Below are 26,516 nucleotides of genomic sequence, written 5' to 3' on the forward strand. Positions count from 1 at the left end.
AGTCTTTAGGGTTTTTTATGTACAGTATCATATCATCTGCAAATAGTGACAGTTTAACTTCTTCTTTACCAATCTGGATTCCTTGTATTTCTTTGTTTTGTCTGATTGCCGTGGCTAGGACCTCCAGTACTATGTTAAATAACAGTGGGGAGAGTGGGCATCCCTGTCTGGTTCCCGATCTCAGAGGAAATGCTTTCAGCTTCTCACTGTTCAGTATAATGCTGGCTGTGGGTTTATCATATATGGCCTTTATTATGTTGAGGAACTTGCCCTCTATTCCCATTTTGCTGAGAGTTTTTATCATGAATGGATGTTGAATTTTGTCAAATGCTTTTTCAGCATCTATGGAGATGATCATGTGGTTTTTGTCTTTCTTTTTGTTGATGTGGTGGATGATGTCGATGGATTTTCGAATGTTGTACCATCCTTGTATCCCTGGGATGAACCCCACTTGGTCATGGTGTATGATCCTTTTGATATACTGTTGAATTCTGTTTGCTAATATTTTATTGAGTATTTTTGCATCTACATTATCAGGGATATTGGTCTGTAATTTTCTTTTTTGGTGGGGTCTTTGCCTGGTTTTGGTATTAGGGTGATGTTGGCTTCATAGAATGAGTTTGGGAGTATTCCCTCTTCTTCTATTTTTTGGAACACTTTGAGGAGAATGGGTATTATGTCTTCTCTGTGTGTCTGATAAAATTCCGAGGTAAATCCGTCCGGCCCCAGGGTTTTGTTCTTGGGTAGTTTTTTGATTACTGTTTCAATGTCTTTGCTCGTAATTGGTTTGTTTAACTTTTGTGTTTCTTCCTTGGTCAGTCTTGGAAGGTTGTATTTTTCTAGGAAGTTGTCCATTTCTTCTAGGTTTTCCAGCTTGTTGGCATACAGGTTTTCATAGTAGTATTTAATAATTCTTTGTATTTCTGTGGAGTCTGTCGTGATTTTTCCATTCTCATTTCTGATTATGTTGATTTGTGTTGATTCTCTTTTTCTCTTAATAAGTTTGGCTAGAGGCTTATCTGTTTTGTTTATTTTCTCAAAGAACCAGCTCTTGGTTTCGTTGAGTTTTGCTATTGTTTTATTCTTCTCCATTTTGTTTATTTCTTCTCTGATCTTTATTATGTCCCTCCTTCTGCTGACTTTAGGCCTCATTTGTTCTTCTTTTTCCAGTTTCGATAATTGTGATGTTAGACAATTCATTTGGGATTGTTCTTCCTTCTTCAAGTGTGCCTGGATTGCTATACACTTTCCTCTTAAGACTGCTTTCGCTGCGTCCCACAGAAGTTGGGGCTTTGTGTTGTTGTCATTTGTTTCTATATATTCCTTGATCTCTATTTTGATTTGTTCACTGATCCATTGATTATTTAGTAGCATGTTGTTAAGCCTCCATGTGTTTGTGAGCCTTTTTGTTTTCTTTGTAGAATTTATTTCTACTTTTATACCTTTGTGGTCTGAAAAATTGGTTGGTAGAATTTCAATATTTTGGAATTTACTGAGGCTCTTTTTGTGAGCTAGTATGTGGTCTATTCTGGAGAATGTTCCATGTGCACTTGAGAAGAATGTGTATCCTGTTGCTTTTGGATGTAGAGTTCTATAGATGTCTATTAGGTCCATCTGTTCTAGTGTGTTGTTCAGTGCCTCTGTGTCCTTACTTATTTTCTGCCCAGTGGATCTATCCTTTGGGGTGAGTGGTGTGTTGAAGTCTCCTAAAATGAATGCATTGCAGTCTATTTCCCTCTTTAGTTCTGTTAGTATTTATTTCACATATGCTGGTGCTCCTGTATTGGGTGCATATATATTTAGAATGGTTATATCCTCTTGTTGGACTGAGCCCTTTATCATTATGTAGTGTCCTTCTTTATCTCTTGTTACTTTCTTTGTTTTGAAGTCTATTTTGTCTGATATTAGTACCGCTACCCCTGCTTTCTTCTCACTGTTGTTTGCCTGAAATATGTTTTTCCATCCCTTGACTTTTAGTCTGTGCTTGTCTTTGGGTTTAAGGTGAGTTTCTTGTAAGCAGCATATAGATGGGTCCTGCTTTTTTATCCATTCTATTACTCTGTGTCTTTTGATTGGTGCATTAAATCCATTTACATTTAGGGTGACTATTGAGAGATATGTACTTATTGCCATTGCAGGCTTTAGGTTCGTGGTTACCAAAGGTTCAAGGTTAGATTCTTTAGTATCTTACTGCCTAACTTAGCTCGCTATTGAGCTGTTATATACACTGTCTGGAGATTCTTTTCTTCTCTCCCTTCTTATTCCTCCTCCTCCATTCTTCGTATGTTGTGTGTTTTGTTCTGTGCTCTTTTTAGGGGTGCTCCCATGTAGAGCAGTCCCTGTAGGATGCCCTGTAGAGGTGGTTTGTGGGAAGCAAATTCCCTCAGCTTTTGCTTGTCTGGGAATTGTTTAATCCCGCCATCATATTTAAATGATAGTCATGCTGGATACAGTATCCTTGGTTCAAGGCCCTTCTGTTTCATTGCATTAAGTATATCATGCCATTCTCTTCTGGCCTGTAGGGTTTCTGTCGAGACGTCTGATGTTAGCCTGATGGGTTTTCCTTTATAGGTGACCTTTTTCTCTCTAGCTGCCTTTAAAACTCTTTCCTTGTCCTTGATCCTTGCCATTTTAATTATTATGTGTCTTGGTGTTGTCCTCCTTGGATCCTTTCTGTTGGGGGTTCTGTGTATTTCCGTGGTCTGTTCGATTATTTCCTCCCCCAGTTTGGGGAAGTTTTCAGCAATTATTTCTTCAAAGAAACTTTCTGTCCCTTTTCCTCTCTCTTCTTCTTCTGGTACCCCTCTAATACGAATATTATTCCTTTTGGATTGGTCACATAATTCTCTTAGTGTTGTTTCGTTCCTGGAGATCCTTTTATCTCTCTCTCTGTCAGCTTCTATATGTTCCTGTTCTCTGGCTTCTATTCCTTCAATGGCCTCTTGCATCTTATCCATTCTGCTTATAAATCCTTCCAGGGATTGTTTCACCTCTGTGATCTCCTTCCTGACATCTGTGATCTCCCTCTGGACTTCATCCCACTGCTCTTGCATTTTTCTCTGCATCTCATCCCATTGCTCTTGCATTTTTCTCTGCATCTCTGTCAGCATGTTCATGATTTTTATTTTGAATTCATTTTCAGGAGGACTGGTTAGGTCTGTCTCCTTCTCAGGTGTTGTCTCTGTGATCTTTGTCTGCCTGTAGTTTTGCCTTTTCATGGTGATAGAGATAGTTTGCAGAGCTGGTACGAGTGACAGCTGGGAGAGCTTTCCTTCTTGTTGGTTTGTGGCCTTCCTCTCCTGGGAGAATAGCGACCTCTAGTGGCTTGTGCTGGGCAGCTGTGCGCAGAAGGGCTTCTGCTTCCTGCCCAGTTGCTATGGAGTTTATCTCCACTGTTGCTGTGGGTCTGGCCTGGCTGGAGCTGCTCCTCCAAAATGGTGGAGCCCTGTTGGAGGGGGAGCGGCCGGGAGGCTATTTATCTCCGTAAGGGGCCTCTGTGCTCCCTGTTGCCCAGGGGGTTAGAGTGCCCAGAGATCCCCAGATTCCCTGCCTCTGGGCTAAGTGTCCTGTCCTGCCCATTTAAGACTTCCCAAAAGCACTCTCCAAAGCAAAACAACAACAGCAACAATGAAAGAGAGAAAAAAAAAAAGGGAAAACGCGCGATTTTCTTTGTCCTCAGGCGCTGGTCTCAGGCACCTGCTCACTGGTCTTGCTGCCCTTTTTCCCTAGTATTGGGGTCCCTGTTCCTTTAAGGCTTCCAAAAAGCACTCGCCAAAAAAAAAAAGTGCTCCCATTCCTTTATTCTCCGGTGTCAGCCTCAGGCACCCGCTCACCAGTCCTGCCGCCCTGTTTCCCTAGTATCCAGGACCCCACGCATGCACTGTGTCTGCGCTCTGGTCCGGAATCCTGGGCCTGGGTGTTCAGCAGTCCTGGGCCTTCTCTCCCTCCCTGCTGACTCCTCTCCACCCGCCAGGGGCCGGGGGGAGGGGCGCTCTGGTCCTGCCAGGCCGGGGCTTGTATCTTACCCCCTTCGCGAGGCGGTGGGTTCTCGCAGGTGTGGATGTGGTCTGGATGTTGTCCTGTGTCCTCTGGTCTCTATTTTAGGAAGAGTTGTGTTTGTTATATTTTTATAGATATATGTGGTTTTGGGAGCAGATTTCCGCTGCTCTACTCATGCCGCCATCCTGGCTCCGTCCCTGTTCCTTCAGTTTTTTATTTTTATTTTTTTTATTAAGGTATTATTGATATACAATCTTATGAAGCAACATATGAGCAACATTGAGGTTTCAACATTTATCCGTATTATCAAGCCTCTGCCACACTCCATTGCAGTCACTGTCCGTCAGCATAGTAAGATCTATAGAGTCACTACTTGTCTTCTCTGTGCTGTACTGCCTTCCCCATGACGCCCCCCCCAAACACTATGTGTGCCAGTCACAATGCCCCTCAATCCCCTTCTCCCTTCCTCCCTGCCCACCCTTCCCTACTCCTTCCTCCTTCCTCCTTCCCTTTGGTAACTGCTGGTCCCTTCTTGGAGTCTGTGAGTCTGTTGCTGTTTTGTTCCTTCAGTTTTGCTTTGTTGTTATGAGGGAAATCATTTAATACTTGTCTTTCTCTGTCTGGCTTATTTCACTGAGCATAATATCCTCTAGCTCTATCCATGTTTTGGCAAATGGTAAGATTTGTTTGAAGATGTTATGTTATTTAACATTTGGAGAAAATTTATTCTTACCACATAGCCTTTTGTTCCTTGATATTTCATACAGAGTGCAACTAGCAGAGGGTAAGTTCATAGAAGGAATCAGCTTTCCTGACCAGCAGCATCAGTGTCACCTGGGTTCTTGTTAGAAATGGAAATTCTTGGTCCCCTCCCCAGGCCTACTGCACCAGCAGCTCTGGGGGTAGGGCCCTGCAATCTGTCACAATGCTTCCCCAGTTGATTCTGATGCACACTTAACTTTGAGAGCTATGGGAAATAGGTGATGCTGTGCTTTCAATTATTTTGTGTGTCTGATACTCATAAAAACATGTGATCAACAAATATTCATTGAGCATTTTTTATGTATCTGTTCAGGACAGCATCATATACTGAGAATACAATGGCAACACAGAGTATAAACCTTCCCCTGAACTTGCTGTACCTTTCCCATAGCCTTGAGGAGTAGTGAGCTTGTTGCATGACTGTCTCATTGACACTGAATGCTCTGCACCCACAGAGGGTTTCTAAGACCAGAGGCAGATAGATGTGAAGTGCCCCAGGAAGTGTCTGGCATGTAGTAGGCACTTAAGGAAAGGCTGCTTTTATTTGAAACAGGGAGGACTCTTTTTAAGTTCTTGTCACTACTCCACAGACCTTTTAGCCTGAATTGTTTGGACTGGTTTCATTCCTCAATTGAAGGTCCAGCCTCCAGAGCTCTGGGCAATGTCCATTGTTTTGGTGCTGTAGTTTTTCTCTTCTTGTGTGGACTCTTAACTGCTTATGTTCCTCATGTTCTAGAGTGTGTCAGTCATTTCATCCTCTCCTGAGTTGGACTTGCTCTGGTGGCTTCCCTTCGTCCTTAAGCATCACTGATTCATTTAAGAAATACCTGTGGTGTGCCTGCTGTGTGATAGGGATTGGGCAGGAGTTGATGCATTAATAGGTTTGCCCTTTGCTCTTATTGAGCTTAGCCTGGTGGCGGAGTAACATCATAACTAGATAATCACATGGATGGCAATCACAAACCTTGTGCTGTGAAGGAGAGAAGCAGCTTACAGTGATGGGGCTCGACAGTGGGGAGCAGCAGGGTCCTCAGGAGGCTGCAGAGAGGGCATCTTTGAGATAAAACCTAATGGGCGAGAAAAGCCAGCCAGTGCCCCCAAAGAGTGGCAGTAGTGTTCTGAGTAGACTGACCAGCGCATGTCAGGGTTTTCAGGTGAGAGGGACCTTGTAGGGGGAGGAGCCTTAAACATCAGGAGATTTTTATGTGATGAAGTTGGAGGGAGCTAGAGCCAGGCCAGCAGCTTGGAAGCCTTCAAGGGAGTTGGCATTAGTCTAGGTAACAGCATATAGCAATTTATTAGTGATAATAGTACATATATATATCATGCTTATATATGTTCTTTTATATGTAGGTTATATTTCACAATAAAAAGGCAAAAGCAAAATGCATGGCAGATGTTAAACAGTGACTGAAGTGAGGCTGCCAGTGTAGACATTTGGGAGCCTGAGAGCACAGGGACCCGCACAGCCCAGGGCTCAGCGCACAGCCAGGCCCTCAGAGCTTATTGGCTGATGGGATACGTGCCACTGTCGTCCTTGCCCGGGTCACTTCTGACTCTTTGAGGCAAGGTGCTCACTTTCAGTGACTTGTCTGCCCATTGTATGCTTTCAGGGAACAGCAGTGAATGTCCCCCTCCGGGAAATGCTGCAGATGACACGGTGTGCTTGGACCTCGGCAAATGTAAAGACGGGAAGTGTGTTCCCTTCTGTGAGAGGGAGCAGCAGCTGGAGTCCTGTGCGTGTAACGGTGAGCACATCCCCGTGCCCTGACCTTGCAGCAGGACAGAGGATGGCCTGTCTGCCAGGCCCTGTCCCCCTTCGTAGGACACCTGCAGGGCAGCCCTCACTGCTGGTCGGGGCAGTAGTGAGAACCCTGCTGGGGCAAGGCAGAGTGCTACGTGGAGACAGAACCCTCTGGGTTCAGATCCTGGCCCCTCCACCTTGTCTGTGAAAACTGTCCTGTGGCCTTCTGTTTTCAGACCATGTGGCAGGCTTGGGGGTGGGGTGGGGACCAGAGGCAGCTTTGTTGTGGTTGAGTAGGTGGAGGTCTGCCCCCCCACCCCATCCTGCCACGCGTACACACTGTGAAGGCAGCAGTAGCTGTCTGCATCCCGTTGGCACTGGACTGTGGTACTGCCTCGGAATTCAGAGTGAGTTCAGGACCTGACTCACTGTGCCAGGGTGTTCTGCTGCCCTCTGCACCCCACCAGATGTCTGGGACAGGGGCCTCTCTTAGCGGTGGCTGGTGACATCGTGCTGGCCCCTCAGACACTCGTCCTCAGGTTTCCACCCTCTAGTTTTAGAACCCCTGGATCTGAGGGGCCTCAGGGGCTGGCTGGGCTCTGAACTTCCTGCCCCATCGCAGGAGGATTCTGCTTTCAAAACAAAAAATCCAGAAGTCAGAACCCACTGGGTTGGGAACTCACCATTGGTACCATGGAGTGAGCGCTGCTTCCAGGTGGAGTAACATGTAAATAGGGAAGAGAGCACATGGCAGGTGCCACATAAATAACTTACCGAGTGAGTGCCAAGTGGCCTGGGATGCCCTGGAAGGACACAGAGTAAATGCCCAGGAAATGCGTAATGAATGATGGAAAGGCTTTAATTTTCCCTTTAAAGTGGTTTTGCTTGTTTTGTGTCCTAGTTGATTTCAGTTTCTCCTAAGTAAGTATAAATATGGGATTTTCCCAGGTCATGTTAAGACTGTCCCGAGTCACAGTGCCAGTCAACTTTTGGGACATTTCTGCCACTCGTATGTGTGTCAGATGGCTTATTTGATGCCCAGTTGTGTCCTGTCCACCCTTGTGCTGTTGGAGGGTGGTTTTGTGGAGGGGATAGTGGAGCTCAGTGCAGGGCTCATGGTTTGAGGGGTGGGGCACTGAACGCCAACCCGCAGGAGGACAGTTTACCCCCACCAGACTTGTGCTGGAGCCTTGGCTGCCGCAGTGTGTGCGTTTTGAACTGAGAAGCAGGGATTGAAATCGGCAGTGGAGTAAGAAAGTTGTGACAGACGGAAGCATTTGGCATTATGAAGGATTTGAAGCAGAGCAGTTTGGCTTTTATTCTGTTAAAGAAATGAAACAAGTTAGACTGTTTTTTCCTCGTGGCGTCTCAGAGGGCCAAGGAGCATGAACTCTGAAGTTACTCCTTGGGGGGTGAAATATGGATGGTATTAGCTGTTGGAATGGAAAACAAGTGTGATTCCTTCCTCTCTGGGAAGTGTGTGCACGGCTATGAGTAACGGCAGCTCTCGGGCCTGTTCCGTTGCAGAGACTGACCACTCCTGCAAGGTGTGCTGCAGGGACCCCTCAGGTCGCTGTGTGCCCTACGTCGATGCTGAACAGAAGAACCTATTTTTAAGGAAAGGAAAGCCCTGTACAGTAGGATTTTGTGACATGAATGTGAGTATTTATGTAGAGCTTTTTCTTTAATAGCTAGACAGGAAGTTATGTAAATACTTGACTTTGTAAATGAAAGGCAATCAGTACACAAGTGCTGCCGTGTCTCTCCAACCCAGTGCTCATCCCTGTGTGTCTGTAGGTCTGACTAAGGAAGGGGCCAGTGCTCTCAGATGGGAGCACTCTCAGGAGCAGGGGACCGGGTCCACAAACTGGGCAGGGCCTGGGGGCGTTGTTTGGTCAGGTCGGTTGGTTTTAGGCAGTGAGTCTTAATTATTTTGTTTTCTAGGCTAATTTTAAGATTAGCTGAGATTGCAGAATTGCACGTTTTGATTTTGAAACAGGTGCTGAATGAGTAGGAAAGACCTAGAGGTGGCTTGACCCACCTGAATCAGACCCTTTTGTTCTCCACAGAAACAATTTTATTCTTGCAGAATCACGGGACAGGACTTAAAGGGTTAGGGAGGCTTCCCTAGGCAGCGCGGTTGTGTTCTTCCCTCACTGTGTCAGGGGGATCATTGTAGTCCTTCCTGGAGCGCCCCATCTTCACCAACCAACTTTCTCCAGTTTTGTCTCCTGGTAATTCTACACTGATTTATAAAAACAGACTGTGGAAATGGCAGTGACAGTGTGTCCCACCTCCTTATGTACTCACTAAAAAGTTCCTTGGGTCAAAGACAGTCCCCTACATGCTTGATTTAATGATGCCCTTTCATGTTAATTATTTCAATAAAAACCACATGGCTGCTAGCTTTCAGAAGCAAGGATATTTCCTCTAGGGTTCATAATGCTCTTAGGGGTAATGCTGTTACATTCTGTCTTCATAGGGTAAATGTGAGAAACGAGTACAGGACGTCATCGAGCGGTTTTGGGACTTCATTGACCAGTTGAGCATTAATACTTTTGGTAGGTGATTTCCACAGGGGGTGGCTTGCTTAGAACAGAGCTAACTTTGGCAGCGATACCAGAAAAATATGGTTTCAGACTCATATGATCTGACCCTGCAATAGAAACGGAAGTATTCCCCACTGGTTTTTAAACAACTGTTGGCTAAAATAAAGTTGACTCATTATAGATCTGCCCCTGTGTAGGTGGATGCACTAATTCCCAGACAACAGAAGGCAATACTGAGTCAGAATACTGGCTGTCTTCTTTACTAAAAACAAGTATGTGACAGCCTAAGCATGGTTCAGTCCTATAGATTGTAAATCTGAATCCTGTTTGATATAAGAAACATTTGTTTAAAAGTGAGTGTCAGATTTTTCAGAAGCAAGGATATTTCCTCTAGGGTTCATAATTTAGAGTTTAGTCACAAAATTATATCTAGAGAGCAGTAACTTTGTCTTCTTAAGCATCATTACAATATTCTGTATGATGAGTCCGCTGCTAGGGATTGTACTGAGCTCTCTCTAAGGTAATCTGTTCTAATCAGCAAGTCCGTCAGGGCTGTTTCTGAAAAAGCCCCCGTGGTGGGGAGGTGGTTGGGTCTAGTGTGGTGGCAGTCCTCACAGTGCTGTCAGGGGTGCTTCTGTGCCAGCGATCTCTGGCATTTGACACAGTCATGCTCTACTAAGCCCATTTAATTTTAGATTTCCAAAGTACTTGATCAAGACATTGTTTGGAATGTTCACAGGGAAATTTCTGGCAGACAACATTGTTGGTTCTGTCCTGGTCTTCTCCTTGATATTCTGGATTCCTTTCAGCATTCTCGTCCATTGTGTGGTGAGTCACTAGGTTTTAAGTAATGAAATGTTACATTAAAGTTTTGAGCAACTCCAAATCAACCATACAAAGTTTAGAAAAGATAAAATTTGTTCTTAGTGAGATCTGATGTGATGTCTCCAATGACATTTTTATTTTCCCTAGGAAAGCATATTTTGTAAAAAGCTTAATTTACAATCTTTTTAAAAAAATTATACTTTGTGAATGTTTTGTTCTCATGTATCATTTCTGAAGAATTTTATATTTCCAAGCACAAGAGGCTGTTTAACTGGATTTGTCTAGGATCTCTGATGAGTGAAGTTTCTAAGCAGGCATTTTCAGGCATAATAGAGCAGACATCAGCATTCCATAGCTGGCACCCCGATGCCACATATAGATTCTTGGCACTTTCATATGGGGTATTCTCATCCTTCCAACAAGTAAGAATGAACAGTCTTTCTTATTTTCATTCAAAATGAGTAACAGCTCACAAGACGAATTGGGCTTTGTCTGAGGAACTCCAGGTACCTGATAAATTTGGGACACTTCTTCAAATCCCTTCACCTTGTTTCCATGGGAAAAGAGGATGTGTCTGCTCTAGACCTAGGCTTCCAGACTGACACTTTACCTAAAACTCTTGGCCAGTGCTTCTCATATGAGCACTAGGAGAATCCTGGCCTAGTTCTCATTACTGCCTTTCCCATGGCTTCTCCTGCCTGGGCCGTCTGCCCGAGCAGTGCTGCTTTGGATGGGGAGCAGCTCTGCTATAGCAAAGCTGTTCAGGGTCACAAGGTTCAAGCTTTAACAGATGGATGGCAGTGCCACCCGTTATGGTTGCTTTTACTTGGGAGTTGAACCTACTTTGTTTACTGTAAAAATTATGAATGTGGACCACAAGGCCTGACCAAGTTGTGACAAGAGGGAGGGTAGTGGCTTGTTTTTGACCACAGAATACATTCAGAGTGAGGGCTGGAGGCCACTTGATTCTCAGGCTCAGCCTCCTGCCTCCATCCTCCCCCCGTGTCATCTGTGGCACATCAGCCACAGGTAGGGACGTGGGAGGGGGAGGAGGCAGCAGATGGAACCACGTGTTCAGCCTCCTGCGCAAGAATGATGCAGGGACGTAAGGCCCAGTTCCTCCAAGAGCTTGGGCCACAGGAACTCCGCAACAGCTGGGAGAGTGTGGCAGCTGTGGTGGGCTGGGCAGTTTGAGGCCGGTGCTGAATGAGACAGCAAGCGGCCCCGGCCGGCCCCACCGCAGGGAGCGGCCCTTGCTGCTTCCTGCCATGGGGGAATCTCTCAGAAAAGTAGCACCGAAGCCTTGCCTCTTTCTTGATGTAATGCCAAGAATGAATTTCCTTTAAGTACTAAGGAAACACTTGCAGGCTGGTGGCAGAACTCTTGTGTAAGAAATTCATTCTCATCTATTGGACTTGCTATTTCTTCTATTAGTATTAGGAGAGCATCTAAGGAAAGAGCACCTCCCTGAATTGTGTGTAGGAATGACCTTTCTCCTGCCCGTCTCTCCTAGGATAAGAAGCTGGATAAGCAGTATGAATCTCTGTCCCTCTTTCACCCCAGTGTAAGTATACCGCGGGAAAGAAAGTCACTTCAGTGGCACTTTGGGGCCCTGCTGAACAAAGGCCTGCAGGTGGCCACCCCAGCAAGAGCCGCTGTCACCCTGTGCAGCCCTGCTCTGGCTGGTGGATGGTCATACTGCAGCAGGGTCTGGGTTGGATGTTCAGGTAAATTCTCCTGACAGCACCAGCCCTGAACATTTATTTTTTGTGTGAACAGAGCAGGAGTGGCATTGCTCCTACCCAAGGCTGTGACTGATTTAGCTGCTGACTGATTTGAATATGTCGAGGTCTTTTTCTATCTTGGGATCTTAACTTGGTAGGGTTGTTTCTTACGAGTGCTCTTGGGCTTCCAAATGGCAGCTCACTTCTGAGGTGAGGGAGAGCCTGTTTTAGCTCGCAGGGTCACGGTGCCAGCAGTGTTAAGGCCACTTGGTGAGGAAGGTTGGAGCTGAAAGACCTGGATTCATCTTTCACTCCATTTCTTTCCAGAATGTTGAAATGCTAAGCAGCATGGACTCGGCATCTGTTCGCATCATCAAACCCTTTCCTGCACCCCAGACCCCCGGCCGCCTCCAGCCCCTGCAGCCTGTTCCTGTGATACCTTTGGGGCCTGTGGCTCCAAAACTGGACCACCAGCGAATGGACACCATCCAGGAAGACCCCAGCACAGACTCACACGTGGACGAGGATGGCTTTGAGAAGGACCCCTTCCCAAACAGCAGCACAGCCGCCAAATCGTTTGAGGATCTCACAGACCATCCGGTCACTAGAAGTGAAAAGGCCTCGTCCTTTAAGCTGCAGCGTCAGAATCGTGTTGACAGTAAAGAAACGGAGTGCTAATTTAGGAATTCATGTTCTAAGCTCTTCAACTGTGCAAAAATATTTTTATAGATTTGACCTAAAATTACTGCATATATTTTGTGAAGATTTGGGAGAAATAAGGAAGTGACTTCACAGCAGATGCTGGTCATGTGTTTGGACTTCCTTCGCATACAAGGTTAGGCCCTTTTCCTTTTGAAGAGGTAAGGTGAATGAATCTAGCTTATTTTGAGGCTTTCAGGTTTTAGTATTTTTGATTTTTAAAATATCCTTCAACCTGTGGTGCAAAAGCAGAAAATACAGCTGGATGAAGTAATATGAATATTTACATTTTTGTAAATTAACTTTTTATACTGGTAATAGCACTGATTAAGGGAGGTGATCAGTTTTTTTTTAATACACTGTAATGATCCGCTGAATATAATGAGGCATTTAGCAGGTACTTAATGAGGATAACAGGAACACAGATTTACTTTTTGCCTTCAAGACAAAGGAGATAATGTGAAGTATACATTATCTCCAAAATGTTGGGTTCTAAGTATTACCCAGAGCTTTTAGCAGTAGGGAGAAGTATACATCTAAATCTAGGAATAATGTTGGCTAGTAATTCTAAGGTTAGTATTTGCTAGAATTAAAACAATCTAGCTTATTGTGAGGGTTACAAATAGTAGCCAAATTGCGTTTACAGAATCCTGCCAACTGCTTAGGGCCATAATTTGCTGGGCTGTTTTTCTGTGTTTTAGAAGTATCTTCAAGTATCTCTAATTCTGTTGTCATGCTCTTAAAAAGATACCATTCACAGAACTTAAATGGAGTATGGCTGCCTCTTTTCAACAGACACTAGTTGCCAAGAGGGTACATGAACTATTTCTCACCCAAAGAACATGTGGTTGTGAATGGGCCATGGGGTGACATGCTGGCCAGGGGAGGGAAGCTGCCGCCCATGGGCTTTATCCCTCCATGGCTGGTTCTGAAAGTCCCTTTGCAGTGACCTGCAGGTGGACAATGGCATTACTTTTTGCTTTAGTGCTTTGGGATGGTCTGCATTTACTGTGTGAAGGATAAAAATCATCAGATCGAATTGATTTCCTTAAAATTATAGTTAAAAGTTTTTTTCCCTACATACTGAGTTTCTCTACATATTGAAATGTACTCACCAGCCAACATATTTTAACTGAGATAACTTGTAAATTTTGAGGGCAATTAACCAAACCTGTGACAAACCCTGTCCTCCCTTCTGAGGGTGTTTGTTCTGCAGATAACCTGTTACACTAATACTTGAACTTGTTACCTTGTGGTATTTGCTGTCTTTAACTAGTCACAATATCCTTATATTTTAGTTACACTTTTAGAATCTGATAAAGGGTGTGTGGGTGTATGTATGGGAGAGAAAGTGTCCAGCTGAATGTAAGAAAACCATTTTTTATAAAATTGTGACAAAGAAAAACTTTAGCTTTTTTGCCTTTATAAAATTAAGCTGCTCGGGGTGTATTTTTAGCTGTGGCACTGACGACACCTGCATCAATCAATAAATACTCATTGTCAAACACGCTGTACTCAGGTACAAAGCTTCCCTGAAAAATTCTAATGCTTTTATTAATGTTAAGAAATACTAGTGTTTTTTTTGTTCTAGGGTCATGAGCAAAGACTTAAGCTTGAGAAAAAAAAATCTTTGATCATCTATCTTTGTTGACTGGCGACTTCCCATTTTATAAATTAACAGCCAGACTTGGTTTTCTCTGACTAATGATCCCCGTCTCCCAGAAGACTCAGTTCCGGTCCTGCTTCTGGTATGTCTCGCCAGTAAGGGAGCAGCAAAGGCAGGGAAGACACTTTCTTCTCTATCAAAGGCCATAGATGGGAGAACAAAAACTCATTTCCCTTTGGTGATAAGTGTAGTCCATCTGATAAGTAGGATGAAACGTCCTGTAAGGGAGAGGACTTGGTTAGAAAACTGGCTCGCATATCTTTAAAGGCCAGTGCACGCCTCTCCCTGCCGTGGCCACACCTGGCAGACCCCGTGCCCGGCAGCCTTCAGGTACTGCAGTAGCATCTGGGTGCGTTTTGCATTATCAGATGCTCACAAGCCCTTTGTAGATGTAGGTTTGTACAGATGGAGCTTCCTAAAACCGCACACCACTGGCATGTGAGCTGAGACACCTTTCTAGGTCGTCATGAGTGAATGTGCATTAATCTAAGCAATGAAAAATGTGGTGAAATTGCTCAGAGCCCAGTGTGTCACATAGGTTTTGACTCTCTCAGCCTACATAGTAAACTGATAGGCAAGTTACTAGGTAAAAGAACCATTCAACCTGGAACAATAATTGCTGGGATGTTAGAGGCCAGTCTCCCCACGCCCAGATCTCAAGAACATTCCTCATTCAGCCCTTTCTCCTTTGACAAAGAACCCTTCTCTAAGCAGAGCTCCCTGCCACATCCCTGTTAGAACTGGGGTGCGCAGCCAGTTCAGACTGTTTGCAGACCAGGGGTTTCAGTTCTCACTGCGTATCTCCCAGGCCTTGGTTTACATCCGATGAGCTTTAAGGAAGCCCCTCTCAGTGCTAGAATCGTCATGTGATAAGAAGGACTTTCTCATTTTCTCTAGCAGCACAACTTCTCCAAACTATCTCAGGTAGAAGCTTAACCCAGATAAAACCAGAACTCTGGCTGCAGACCCCCTTTAGCACTCAAGCTGCCAAGGCTGCTTCTGACCTGGGAGTCCACGGAAGTCAAGTCTACCCAGAGAAATGAAACTTAGGCTAAACACCCAGGAGTGAAATTGCTGGGTCTCATGCTGGTGTGTATTTAATTGTCTTCCTAAGTGGCTGGGCTTTCTGCCTTTAAAACAGTAGTTACAATTACATATCTCAAAATACAGATTTTAGCTAATACCATATTTTACTCAAATTCATTATTTTGCCTGTTAATGGGTTTTAACTATACTCCATATTCTAAATGCATCTGGCCTGGATGTTCTTAAACATGAACCATTTATTGCTTATTTCTCTAAATGCTAATTCCTCACTATTTAGTGGGTTCCCAGTGTGTGCTGCAAACCGCTGAATGCAACACCCTGACTGAGGAAGGGGCTGGGTCTGCAAGCGGTCCTGGCGCCTCTCCACCTCCCCTCTGCCCTGGCATTTGTGTTGTAATTGGTGAAAGGGCCAACTATCTTACCTACTCTGAGCTGCTCCAGGCAGAGCCACACGTACACGGGTCACCTGTGTGATCCTATGCACTCTGAACCGAGCAGTTAACGTACCTGCCTGTCCTTCTGCATGAGGGTCCACAGGTCAAGGGCATCAGTCCCACAGTCTTGGGCTACTTGTAAACAGGCACTGGCATATTCGCCAACAACTGAGTTCAGGCGATTTAGTTTGCAACCTGAGAAAAGCCCAGGTAGAAACATGATATAAACAAATCCTGTGTGAGTTCCACTGAGCTGGACAGCTTTCCTGTTCAAGTAAACAGGCACGTGTGCATGGCCCTGGCATGGGCCAGCACAAGCAAGGACAGGTTACTGGTATACCACTCCACCCACCAACAGGAGCACGGACAATGGGGACGAGGGAGCCGGTAGGGGTCACTGTGGCCTCTTGAGGGGCTTGGCGGGCCACCACCCTGAGTTTCTATGTGTAGCAGGAAGCCATTGCAAAGTGGGAAAATCATTTGTAGACTTTAAACCAGCAAAGATATCTTAAGAGCTGGAAGGGACCACAGAGGTCATTAGGCTAGTGCAGGGGTTCGTGACCTCTCCTCCAACAGGCTGGGTAGTAATTATGTTAGGCTTTGCAGGCATAAGGTCTCTGCCAACTCTTTGCCCTGCCACTGCAGCTCACAAGTAGTCATGGACAATACGCAGTCAGTGGGCCCAGCTGACTCCCAACAGTCAGCAGGTTGACCCCCAGTCTTATGTGGTGAGTCTCAAACTTAAGCATACGTCAGAACTACTCGGACTCCACCCCCGAGTTCTGATGTGGCAGGTTTGGGACAGAGTCCAACAACCTGCATTTCTACCAGTTGCTTAGGTGATGTTGATCTGCTGACCTAGGACCACACAAGAACCACATGCTGTCTGATGGCTCATAAACCTGGCTGATGCAAACAATAAATGTTTGACATCAGAACTCAATACACATCTATATAAGTATAGCTGATCTCACAAAACAATGCCTACTGCGTTCTAGATGTGATTTTCTATTTCAGTTAAAAAAAGGTGACTCAATTGGCTTCAGGATCCACACATGGACTGTTAACCTGCAATCTGAGAAGCACTGACAGTTCTGACTTACAGACCTCTGGCCATCCAGGCTGTGAATGTTCCTGCAACAGCGGGCTTCCTGCCTCACAAGCAAGCCCTTGACACAAGGCAGAATGCCACTCTGAGCTAAAACAGGCCACACCGTCCTCTTCCACGACAACACCCTTCAAATACCTGAGGGTGCCTGGCCTAGCTCCTGCTGTCTGTCCTCTCCTCCAGGGTAAGCTCTCCCATTTGCCCCTGGAGAGCGTTCCTTCACAGCTCTAAGTTCTGCTTCAATACTCTGAACAGACCTCTGTTAAAACACTATCACTTGCTGCAAGTATCTATTTACTTGTCTCCCTTACTAGCCCAAGAGGCAGGAACTGGGTTCTAGTCATATCTGTGTTCTGAGCATCTGGCCAGGTCCTGGCACTGTGCAAAGGTAGAGTTTGTGGGCACAGAAGTGCCTCCAGGAGGAGCAAGGCAGGACCTAGTGCTGGCGCACCCACTGGCTGCATTCCGGGGCTCCGTCACAAGCAAGGCAGCAGGGCCTGCACCCGAGCACCCCTGCCGGTGAGCCTGCATGGGACCTTTGCTTTGGGAAAAAGAGGTCCCACCGCTGCAGGGAGCTTCCACAGGCGAGGTGCAAAAGGGCCACACCACACCGAGGGCAGAGCGGCCAGCTACAGGCACTTCCGCTGCTGTGGAGCAAAGCACATCCCCAGGCTCAGAACCATGTGGGGAACCACAGTTTATCTATTTGCTCACAGACCCTGGCTCAGCTGTCTGCACAATTCTCAACAGCTCCAGGTGTGCACCTTGGTGTTTGGCAAACACCGGGCCAGAGGCTCAATTTGTCCAAAGCAAGAATCCCTTTTCTATGTTGAAATGATCTCAGGCAGGACTAACAGAAGCTATCCTTTTATTGTTGAACCTCAGTTGATTGAAAACAGACTGGTATGGATTCAGCCCTAAGAACCCGAGGTGCACAGGATGGAAACCACCGTCCCATCAAATGCTGGTCTGACACCGCACCTGGCTTACCTAGCGTGAGGCACTCCTTTTCCCAAGCTGCCTCACAGAGTGGAGGTGGCGTGATGAGGACGATCCTGTGCTCAGGGACGCCCACAGACCTCAGGTACTGCACCATGCTCTTTAGGTTCCCACTGTACTCGCGCAGGGGGATGTGCTGCTTGGGATTCTCATCTGTTCAGGAGGAACACGGACACTTCAGCCCAGATGCAGGTTTGCTCTAAGTGACAACAGATTAGCAAACACTCACAAATAATTATGATTCATCATGTCCCTGGGGACTTGTTTGGCACAAAGGACAGCAAGAGAAGGAAGAATTCAAGTACACGGTTCTTTAAAATACAGACTTCAAAAGCTCTGCCCTTTTAAGTACTCACCTCTTTTCCAGCAGAGAAATGAATCCTTTGGGTTGAATCGGTAAAGAAATGAGCCTGGGCTGCTGCCGAGACTCCCTCAGGACTATCCCGGTTCTGTCACTGAGCAACGACCTACCCACGGGTAAATGCTCAGCCTTCTGTCCTGGCGCTCTACCTGGTAGAACGAGGACAGGGCCCACTCGGGACCGTCGTGAAACTCACACAAGCCAAGCCTGCGAAGCAGAGCGAAGCGCCTGCGGCGAGCAGCACACAAGTGCATGTTGTAGGTCGCCTCTGCCGCTGTGGTTGGGAAGGACCGGGGTGGGGCTCACACCGAGAACCAGGGCCCCCTGCAGGCCACCTGCCAGCTATTGGAGAAAGGGTATCACCCAGAAAACCTCTCTTGGCACTTGTATGTACCTCTTTCCCGTCTTTTCCATGTGGATTGGTATACTTAAAAAAAAAACTGGGGACCACACTGAAGACACACACCAGATTGTTTCCGCATATCAGATGAGCATTTGTGTCCACAAACAATCCTCAGAAACATGGTGTTGAGTTGTAGGGTGACTACGATGCTTTTTCTTTACAGCATTCTACTTTTTTTTGCTATTACAAGTAACTATTCATAGAAACCCCTGCATGTATACTTGCTGCATTACTATTTCCTTAGGCTTCATTTCTTGATGAGGGAATTCTCAACAGATGCTGTCAAATAACTTTCCAGGAAGCTCACAGGTTTGTCCACCAGTAACGTAAGGGCCCCCATTGGACTCCACGCTCGGCAGCTCTAAGTATTACTGCTTAACACTGTTCCCTTCCTACTGGAGTCAAAAAGCAAAATTCCTCGTTTCAGTTTGCAGCTTTTGAACTGCTGAGGTCGGAACACATTTTCAAACCCATACTGACTTGCTGCCTTGCCGGCTTCTCTACTGGAGTATTTTTCTGATTGCCACCTTGAAGACATGAGACTTTTCGCCATGTTTTTGCAAATATTCTCCTCAATGTTTCATGTTTTTTCTGTCTTGACATAAAGCTATTTTATTTCATATTCCAGTTTTTCGCTTTGCAATTTCCTCCATTATTTTTAAGCTCAGCAAGTATTTTTCTGTATCCTAAATTTGATAAAAAATTCATCTTAAAAAAAAATTCTATTCTTGGACTTTTCCTTCCTACAGGTTTTGGTGTAAGATGTGAAGGGTAAGACCTGACTTTCCTAACTTTTGGTTACATTCTCCACTAGCACCCGTGCCTGATTCTTTCGCAGAGGCAGCACATGCTGCTCCTTCTCTCCAGCTCCGCGACTGGCCCCAGAGCGCCCACGAGTGGCCGCTGTGAGGGGAGGGAGGCCCGGGAGAAACCGGACGCTGACTACCCAGCCTTCTAAAATGACAGGCTGGCTTTCTTCCTTCACGCTGCGCAGAGGGAAGGGAAAGGGCTGCTCATGGCCAGGCCTGGTCACAGTGGCAGTTCTCCCAAAAACACGGGAGACGAGGCTCCTTCACTGCCACCCACGGTCCAGGTCTGTCCCTGGGGCAGGGGCTGCTTCCCTGCAAGGCTTACAAAGTGAGCCCTTGCTGCCAACTATGTCAACTAGCGAGAAGAAAACACAGGAAGTTTAGCACGGTACTAAATGGGCGTGAGAAGACATTACTGTTTGAAATCTGAAGTCTGCCAACAACCCAGACATGTAGGAAATCAAGTCAGGTATAAAATTCCTTGACATTAAAACCAGAAGAAATACACATAAGTAAACTCAGTGAACTCACTGTAAATTTGGCAAATTTTTATCTACTGGGAAATAACAGTTAAAAAAAGTACACAAATTTGCTATAACATAAAAATACTGAACTAGGAAAACAAAAATGCCTTTACCTTTTAGTGCACTGTCATTGGCACCAAAGAAAATTGTAACTGCTACTGGGGTGTCCAAACTGTTCCCTTCCCTGATTAAGCTTGGAAGGATAATTTTGGCCCATCTGGTATTATAACCTGAAAATCCACGATTCAGAACATCACATTTTCTGCAATGAAATTTTAAAAGAACATGAATTATGGGCAAAGAATTGTTCCCAGTCCCTGTAGCCAATCTCTGGTGAGTGTGCTCTCTGGGCTTGCAGCGCCCTTTGTCACGGCCCTGTTTCACCCTGACAAGAGCAGCACACAGTTGAAGCACGCCAGGCTTCCTTAAGTCATTCAAATACAGGTGAGGAGGAGACAGTTATGAACAAAGGGGCTGTGTCGGTGTGCAGATTAGCTGATCTCATGCACGGTCAGTGAGGTACTGCTTTAAAATGGAGTTTATTGCAGACAGGTACTAACCTGAGCAAGAATCTTAGCTAGAAAGCCACTGATTAACTGTAACAAGGTTTAGAGAAGATTCAGGTTCATAGCAAAACTGAGAGAAAGGTAGAGATTTCCCATATCCACCCCCCCACCACACGCAGACTCCCTCCCTATCAGCACCCCCCAGAGTGGGGTATTTGTCACAAGTGATAAACCTACACTGACACATATTATCATCTAATGATTTTATTATGATTTGATGATTTTAGTAAATATATTAGTCATGTTTCCATTTAAGCCAGTTCATTAATAGGCCCTTTTTTCTTCTAAAACCGAGTACACGCAGTACCCGGTGGTACAGTGAAGACAAACCAGGGGTCCTGAGCTGTCGCCTCATCACTTAGTAGCTGTGACCCTGGGTATGTTTGTTGATGCTTAAACTTGTCCATAATAGATTTTTTCTTACCAGTCTCGGAATTGAACTTATGGTTAGCAAATTGATGTGGCTCACTTTGGTGTATGGTTCAAATTCCTACATAGAAGCAACTAAGCAGAGATGCTCGGGCACCATGAATAACCACAGGCCTCAAGGCCCGGCAGCAGCCGCCACCAGAGGGGAGCAGGAGAGGCCTTGGCTTCGATGTACTCGAAGTTCCCAGCATTAGTAAATCTTGGTAAAACTGACAAAATAATAAAGTCACATTTCTAAGTGTGATTCTTGGTGTTTTTAATATGTGATGATTATTAAAAGCTAACTAGCCATTTTAAAGACCCAATTTACAATAATTCAAAATGGAATTCTCTGGAATTTTGACAAGGTGGTTTTTCTTAAATCCATCCAATGGTTTAGTCAGTGCAGCACTTAGAATCCAAAAGGCAAGGCAGCTTCCTCCCTGAGGCCCATGTGCGCGACAGTGAAGCTGCCAGGCCCAGAATCAGAGCGGCCAGTGCCTGGGTCTCCCACCCTTGACTAGCAACGGGGCCTGGGCCATTTACTTACCTTCTCTGCACCCTTCCGCCCCGGCAGCCGATCGCCTAACCTGCCAGGTTGTGTGAGGATTAAAAGTAATGTAGTGGCCAGATACACATAAGCAGCTCAATGAATGGCAGCTGTTACAGAATTTTTTCTTTAATTACTATAAGGCTGTGAACCAGGAAAAAAGTGCTTGTGAGAGGGTCAGGGTTGAAACTGTTAAGGTTTGCATTTGAAAAGGGAAGAATATTTGAATTTCTCTGGATTGAATAATATATTAAAAATGCTTAAGAAACTGGAAAATTAAGAAAGGCTATTACATAAATTAATGGCTAGTAACAGGTATTTTTCAAATGGAGATGGGAAAAGGAGGGGTTAAGAACTTAAAGATTCCTTCCAAAGCATGCAGGCTCTGTAACATTGCTTTCCAGGGAAAATGTAAATCAGGTGTTTTATCAATAACAGGCAAGAGTGTATCTTCAAAAGCAAACAGCAGATGCTTTACAACTGGAAAAGGCAAGTTTATTATAACTTCAAATCTTTCAAACCAAGTATTTTTAAAGAAATATTTTAAAATTGATGAAATATGTAAATCAATTTAAAAAGGATCTCAATGTATTTAAGAATTGTTAAAATGCTTTTATGAGTATACAAAGATCTTATTTAAAGCTAAAACTTAAAGATGTCACTATGAGACACAGGCAGTACCGAAGGGCAGTGACAGTAGGGGGGTCCCTAAACAACTTTCAGACTTAGAAACAGAGTTAAAACACTGGAACCGTCCAGGACTGTGCAGATGTCTAAGCAGACATGAGGGGCCTCGTCTGCAAAAAATTCACCCCAAGTATTAACAGCCAAAGAACGAACGCGTCCATCAGAAGGGCAGCTGTCTGCCGTGGAGCAGGAGGAAGTCACCAGTTATGGAAATAACCAAGGAGGGTGTCTGGTCCCTGGGCGGTGATGCAGACGGTGCTCTGAAGCCAGGCGCCGCCGAGCGGCTTGATGACCTGAGTGACTCAGCCTCTGTTTCCCCACAGCCCCCTAGTTCACCCTGCAGATCTGCCTGTTGGACAAATGGGGGCATTCCATTCTTCACCTTTTGTTCAGTTGGGTATTTAGTTTGTGATATGCTTGTGAGCTTGGCTTTCTTGAGTGTAGCCAGGAACAAGGGGAAGTCACACAAATAAGGCACAGCAGACCATAGCCTGTCCACAACTTTGTCTTTTCTTGCAATTACTTTCAATTTTGAAAAATAACTAGTTAATTAAGTGGCCTTCTAGCAACCACACCTATAAACTATCAATTCTGACAAAATTTTAGTACTAAAATTAACTATTTTTGAAACGTGTTGGTGAAACATTTGAAATGCCTACTAGAGTTTTTCAGGTCATCTGAATTATTATTTAGCCTTTCAAGTCTCTTCTATTTTGAAATTCAGAAAAGGTTAATGGACTAATCAAACAGTTACTGGACTACTAAAAATCAAAGCTAGTCTTTACTGAGCACTTTAGGCCCCGGACATTTGGCTAAGCCAGCACACATTAGCATCCGCCCTCCCCGCGGGAAAGCAGGTGCCCTGTCATCTCCGGAGGCTTAGCAGCAAGGGCCCCAGAGCCAGGCCACCTGCCACTTCTTAGCTGGTCAGACTTGCTATTTAACCTCTCTCCACCTTATTTTTCTCAGCTACAAAGTGGAGAGAATGACGCATCACCCTGTACAGGGTAACTGTCAAGGTTAAATGAGACCATATACATGAAACATTTTAAGTGGTCTCTGGCACATGGTAAGCATTCAATAAATGTTAGTTATGATCCTACTTTATAGAAAACAGGAATGAAATGATACTTTCATGTTTTTAGATTAAGTCCACTTAAAAAGAGAACGCATTTGGGAACAGAGAAAGTTAGGAGGTCAATTTTTTCATTTCTAGTTTATGGGATAAAAGGAGAAAGTGAAGACATTTTAAAACACATTTTATATTTAGAAATAAAATAATTTTCTTGGTGTGTTAATTATACTGATGAAGAAAATTATCAAGTATAAGAGGCTGGTTACTACTGGTTCTTGGGTCTACTGTCTTAATGTGGAAAATAATTTAAATATTTCTGAATATCAACCTCAAATTGGGTCATTGTTTCTCTCTTAGTGACTTTAAGTTGCTTAAATTAAGTATGGCAAATAAGAGACCAAAAATCATCATTTGGTACATTTTATAAAAAGAATTTGGGGAGGAAAAAACTATCCAAAAATGAATCCAACTTTGGTTTAAGAATCTATTTTGCTTTCAGCTGAACTCCTACTAATCATTCAAATCATAACCACCATAACTGAATAAGAACGTTTCTTCTTTAGAGGGTGAGCAGCTGTATTTTTTGGATCCAAACCCCTAATATATTTGTCAGAACCTGCAGTTTTTACTTAACCCGAGTGCTTGGCCTTCCTCCTCCTACCAACTCGGTAGGAGGGGCCAGCGAGGGCGAGCAGAGGGTCCGCGTCGCTCGCTCTCCTCTCCTGAGACGCAATTACATTTTCCATCAACAAATACTCAAGTTACCGGGTCTAGAAACTGTTCTCACCTGACCAGCTTGTCAGCCAGCGATGCTCCCCATCCACCCTGCTGGAAAGAAAACTGAGAAGAAAAGCCCATTACTCCTCATCAACGTACTCCGGACATTTCAGTAAGAGGCATCTGGTTTCCTCTTCGCGCTCCCAGGCTGGGCCTCCATTTGCTTTGCCCAGAGGTCACTTCAGGGGTTACTACAGCTACGCTTCGCAGCACCCTGGAAATAGGGGGCAGTTTTCTTCCTTGTCACTTGGAGTCACCTGCGTTGTATTTGACACCTAATATGAGAGTTACTGCTATTTAGAAAAGCTACTCAAAGCTGTGCACAATAAATAAAAACTGTATGTTCAGTTAGGAAATGAAGTCCACGCTGTACTACCTTTCCATAGTTGTAAATATTGAAAAGGAAGTTACAGAACTCGGGGTGTACACTTTTTGATACATGGTCACGTGCAATTCGGAAAGCCCGTACTGCCCTAGATGCCTAAAGATGTTACCAATTGTTGGCGCAAACACAGAAAACTGATTTAGGCGCGTCTGCATGCGAGGAAAAAAAAATACCCCAAAAACAAAAAAGTCACGGGAAAGTAACTCCCTCTCTGAAATGAGAACATATATTTTTCCTTACTGTGAACTGAAATGACCCTGGGTGAAAAGATCACCTTCTACTTTATTTGCGGAGGCATTTTATTCAAAATCAACCAGTTCCACCGGAGGAAGCACAGGGGCGCACTGGTTCCCAGGGCTCGCTGCAGCGAACAGGGTGTGCAGAACCGCGGGGTGCGATTCGGCCGCCGCCGCGGGCGGTCCGGGTGAGCCTCCGGGAAGCCCCCGCGCGGGACACGCAAAGCGCGGCGCCCTCGGGCTCTGCCACCCCCCCGGGCGTGGGCGCACGCGGCCCGGCCCTGCCCGCGCTCACCGCACCCGCAGAACCGCGCTAGGACTAAACGGGGCGGCGCGCACCCACGGCGCAGCCCCAGCGGGGCCGACACCGCCCCGGCCCCGAGGCTGCGGCCCGGCAACGGGAGCCTCCCCGGGCCCGGGAGGCGGCCGGGAGGGGCGTTCGGTCAGGCGGCTGATGTAGCGCGGCATCCGCCCAGGCCTGCCTCGGGGGCGCTCGGCCTTCGGGGCAGCTCTGCCGGGGCGGCGGCGGCAGGCAGGTGGCCTCGACGGCTCGTCCCGACGGGAGGAAGGGAGGCGCGGGGCGCAGGCGGAGCCGGGAAGACCAGCCCCGCGGCTCAGCGCCCGAGACGGGCCACGCGAGGGCCGAGCCGGGCTCCGCGGCCAGGGCCGGGCTGGGCAGCGGTACCTGGGTGATGGAGTCTCCGAAGAGCAACACCCGAGGCCACAGCAGAGGGCTGCCGCGGGCCACCGCGTCGCACAGCGCCATAGCTCCGGGGCGGGGCCAGGCCGGATATCCGGGAGGGGCGGGGCCAGGTCGGGATTGGGGCGGGGCGCGCGCAGCCTTATGCTCTGGTGGCGCCGTCGGGGCTGGCGGCCCTTCGTCCTCTGTGCCCCGCGGACCTCCTCTACTAGCGCCTCTTTGGCGCCCAACCAGTCACTTATAAGACGTGTTGCTTCTTGGAAAGCTCGGCCTCGTCTTCGTTCCTCCCGAGTTTGGTGCGGAGCCCACGTGCCCCCGAGAGGCGCCGCGAGGCCAGAGGGCCGCCCAACTGCCAACCCACCCGCCCTCTGGCCAGTGTCCCCGCAGCTGCCCCGGCGGACTCCCAACCCCGAAAGGAGGGCTACCGGGCTACTCCCAACAACCATCTCTTGTTAAGTAAAAACCACTGGGCGAAGGTTTTGACCTTGTTAAGGAAAACATTCCTGACATTTGCTCAAGACAGGCAGATTGTGCACCACAGGGGTTCGCAGTAGGGGATTCAGGAGGTAAAAGGGGATTTGTATAGCCAAGGAGCAGGGCGCGGAGTCGGGAGGGTGTAACATCACTGAGGCAGGCTCATTTTTTGCTGAACTGACCTGACAGGACTCAGGCTGAAGGCAGGCCTGCGTGACCTGGTACCGGGTGGGGGATTTTCGCTAAGGGCACCCTGACAGCAGGGTTCTTGCTAAAACTGGATGGGGGTGGCCTACTCGGAAGGCTAGAGCTTGACTCGGGTTTGATCAAAGGAGGGTCCTTGTCACCTCAGCCAGGCGGTGGAGTGTGATGGCTGTGATGAAAATGAGCCACAACGATGTCTTGAAACAACCCGGCTTGAGGCGAAAACCAGAGCAAGGGGCGCAGTGCAGTTAGAAAGCCACCATAACTGGTGGGGCTGGGGCGTCGGATGGGAGGGCGATGCAGCCAGGACCAATCTCAGGCCGGTGGTTCCCAGGCTTCGACTAGGATCCACCTGCGGAGCTTTAAAAACGTGCTGAAAAAGGACCCTCCCTCCAGACCAACTGACTTAACTAATGGTGGTTACATTACACATGGCACAGCATGTCTGTAATGCTCCCCAGATGATTCCAATGTGTAGCCAAGGTTGCGAACCCCTGTTAGGCCAAGTTCAGGTGTTTGCACTCCATCCCACTTTAGTCCTTCAGGGCAGGAATCAGAGAAGATGACTTGGGCTCAAAGAGCCACAGTGGAGATACAGATTCAAGGACAGTTTAGAACCTTAACTAAAACTGGTTACCTCAGGAGAAAGGACATGTTCCCTTTTGCTGTATACATTTTGTTCAGATATTACAAGTGTGAATATTGTATATCAACTATATTCCAATACAAAAAGATACTACCAATGTGTATTTTTTTGGTAACAATGTTTTTAAATCTATTATAACCAAATCTTAATGACAT

At 46.2% G+C, this 26,516-nt stretch overlaps 2 protein-coding genes across 15 annotated transcripts in view; one reads left to right on the forward strand and one right to left on the reverse strand.

Moving 5' to 3' along the window:
* ADAM17 (ADAM metallopeptidase domain 17) overlaps nucleotides 1-13,816 on the forward strand; it is a 59,348-nt gene extending 45,532 nt beyond the window's left edge. For 8 of the 10 annotated variants that reach the window (XM_037026455.2, XM_037026450.2, XM_037026461.2 and 5 more), the window contains 6 exons: nucleotides 6,375-6,509; nucleotides 8,033-8,163; nucleotides 8,988-9,066; nucleotides 9,794-9,882; nucleotides 11,393-11,443; nucleotides 11,931-13,816. In XM_037026455.2, coding sequence (XP_036882350.1) covers nucleotides 6,375-6,509; nucleotides 8,033-8,163; nucleotides 8,988-9,066; nucleotides 9,794-9,882; nucleotides 11,393-11,443; nucleotides 11,931-12,281 — 836 coding nt within the window. In that variant the 3' untranslated portion in view covers nucleotides 12,282-13,816. Of the gene's footprint in view, nucleotides 1-6,374; nucleotides 6,510-8,032; nucleotides 8,164-8,987; nucleotides 9,067-9,749; nucleotides 9,889-11,392; nucleotides 11,444-11,930 lie in introns of those variants that run through there. The other 2 variants (XR_012122814.1, XM_037026454.2) reach the window with 2 other exon arrangements.
* IAH1 (isoamyl acetate hydrolyzing esterase 1 (putative)) lies at nucleotides 13,815-25,498 on the reverse strand. Of its 5 annotated transcripts, none has more exons than XM_037026462.2 (6): nucleotides 25,023-25,159; nucleotides 23,727-23,779; nucleotides 19,767-19,915; nucleotides 17,548-17,709; nucleotides 15,523-15,644; nucleotides 13,815-14,186 (listed from the first exon to the last, which is right to left on the reverse strand). In XM_037026462.2, the coding sequence occupies exons 1-6, from the start codon at nucleotides 25,101-25,103 to the stop codon at nucleotides 14,004-14,006; spliced, it is 750 nt and encodes a 249-aa protein (XP_036882357.1). In that variant the 5' UTR covers nucleotides 25,104-25,159; the 3' UTR covers nucleotides 13,815-14,003. The 5 variants fall into 5 exon arrangements, with proteins under 5 accessions (XP_036882357.1, XP_073072969.1, XP_073072974.1 ...); XM_073216868.1 differs by having other exon boundaries at nucleotides 19,767-19,883; nucleotides 25,023-25,158; XM_073216873.1 differs by lacking the exon at nucleotides 23,727-23,779 and having other exon boundaries at nucleotides 25,023-25,498.
* Between the last annotated feature and the right edge of the window lie 1,018 nt (nucleotides 25,499-26,516).

This window comes from Manis javanica, chromosome 1 (assembly GCF_040802235.1).
Source record: "Manis javanica isolate MJ-LG chromosome 1, MJ_LKY, whole genome shotgun sequence".
Classification (NCBI taxonomy): domain Eukaryota; kingdom Metazoa; phylum Chordata; class Mammalia; order Pholidota; family Manidae; genus Manis; species Manis javanica.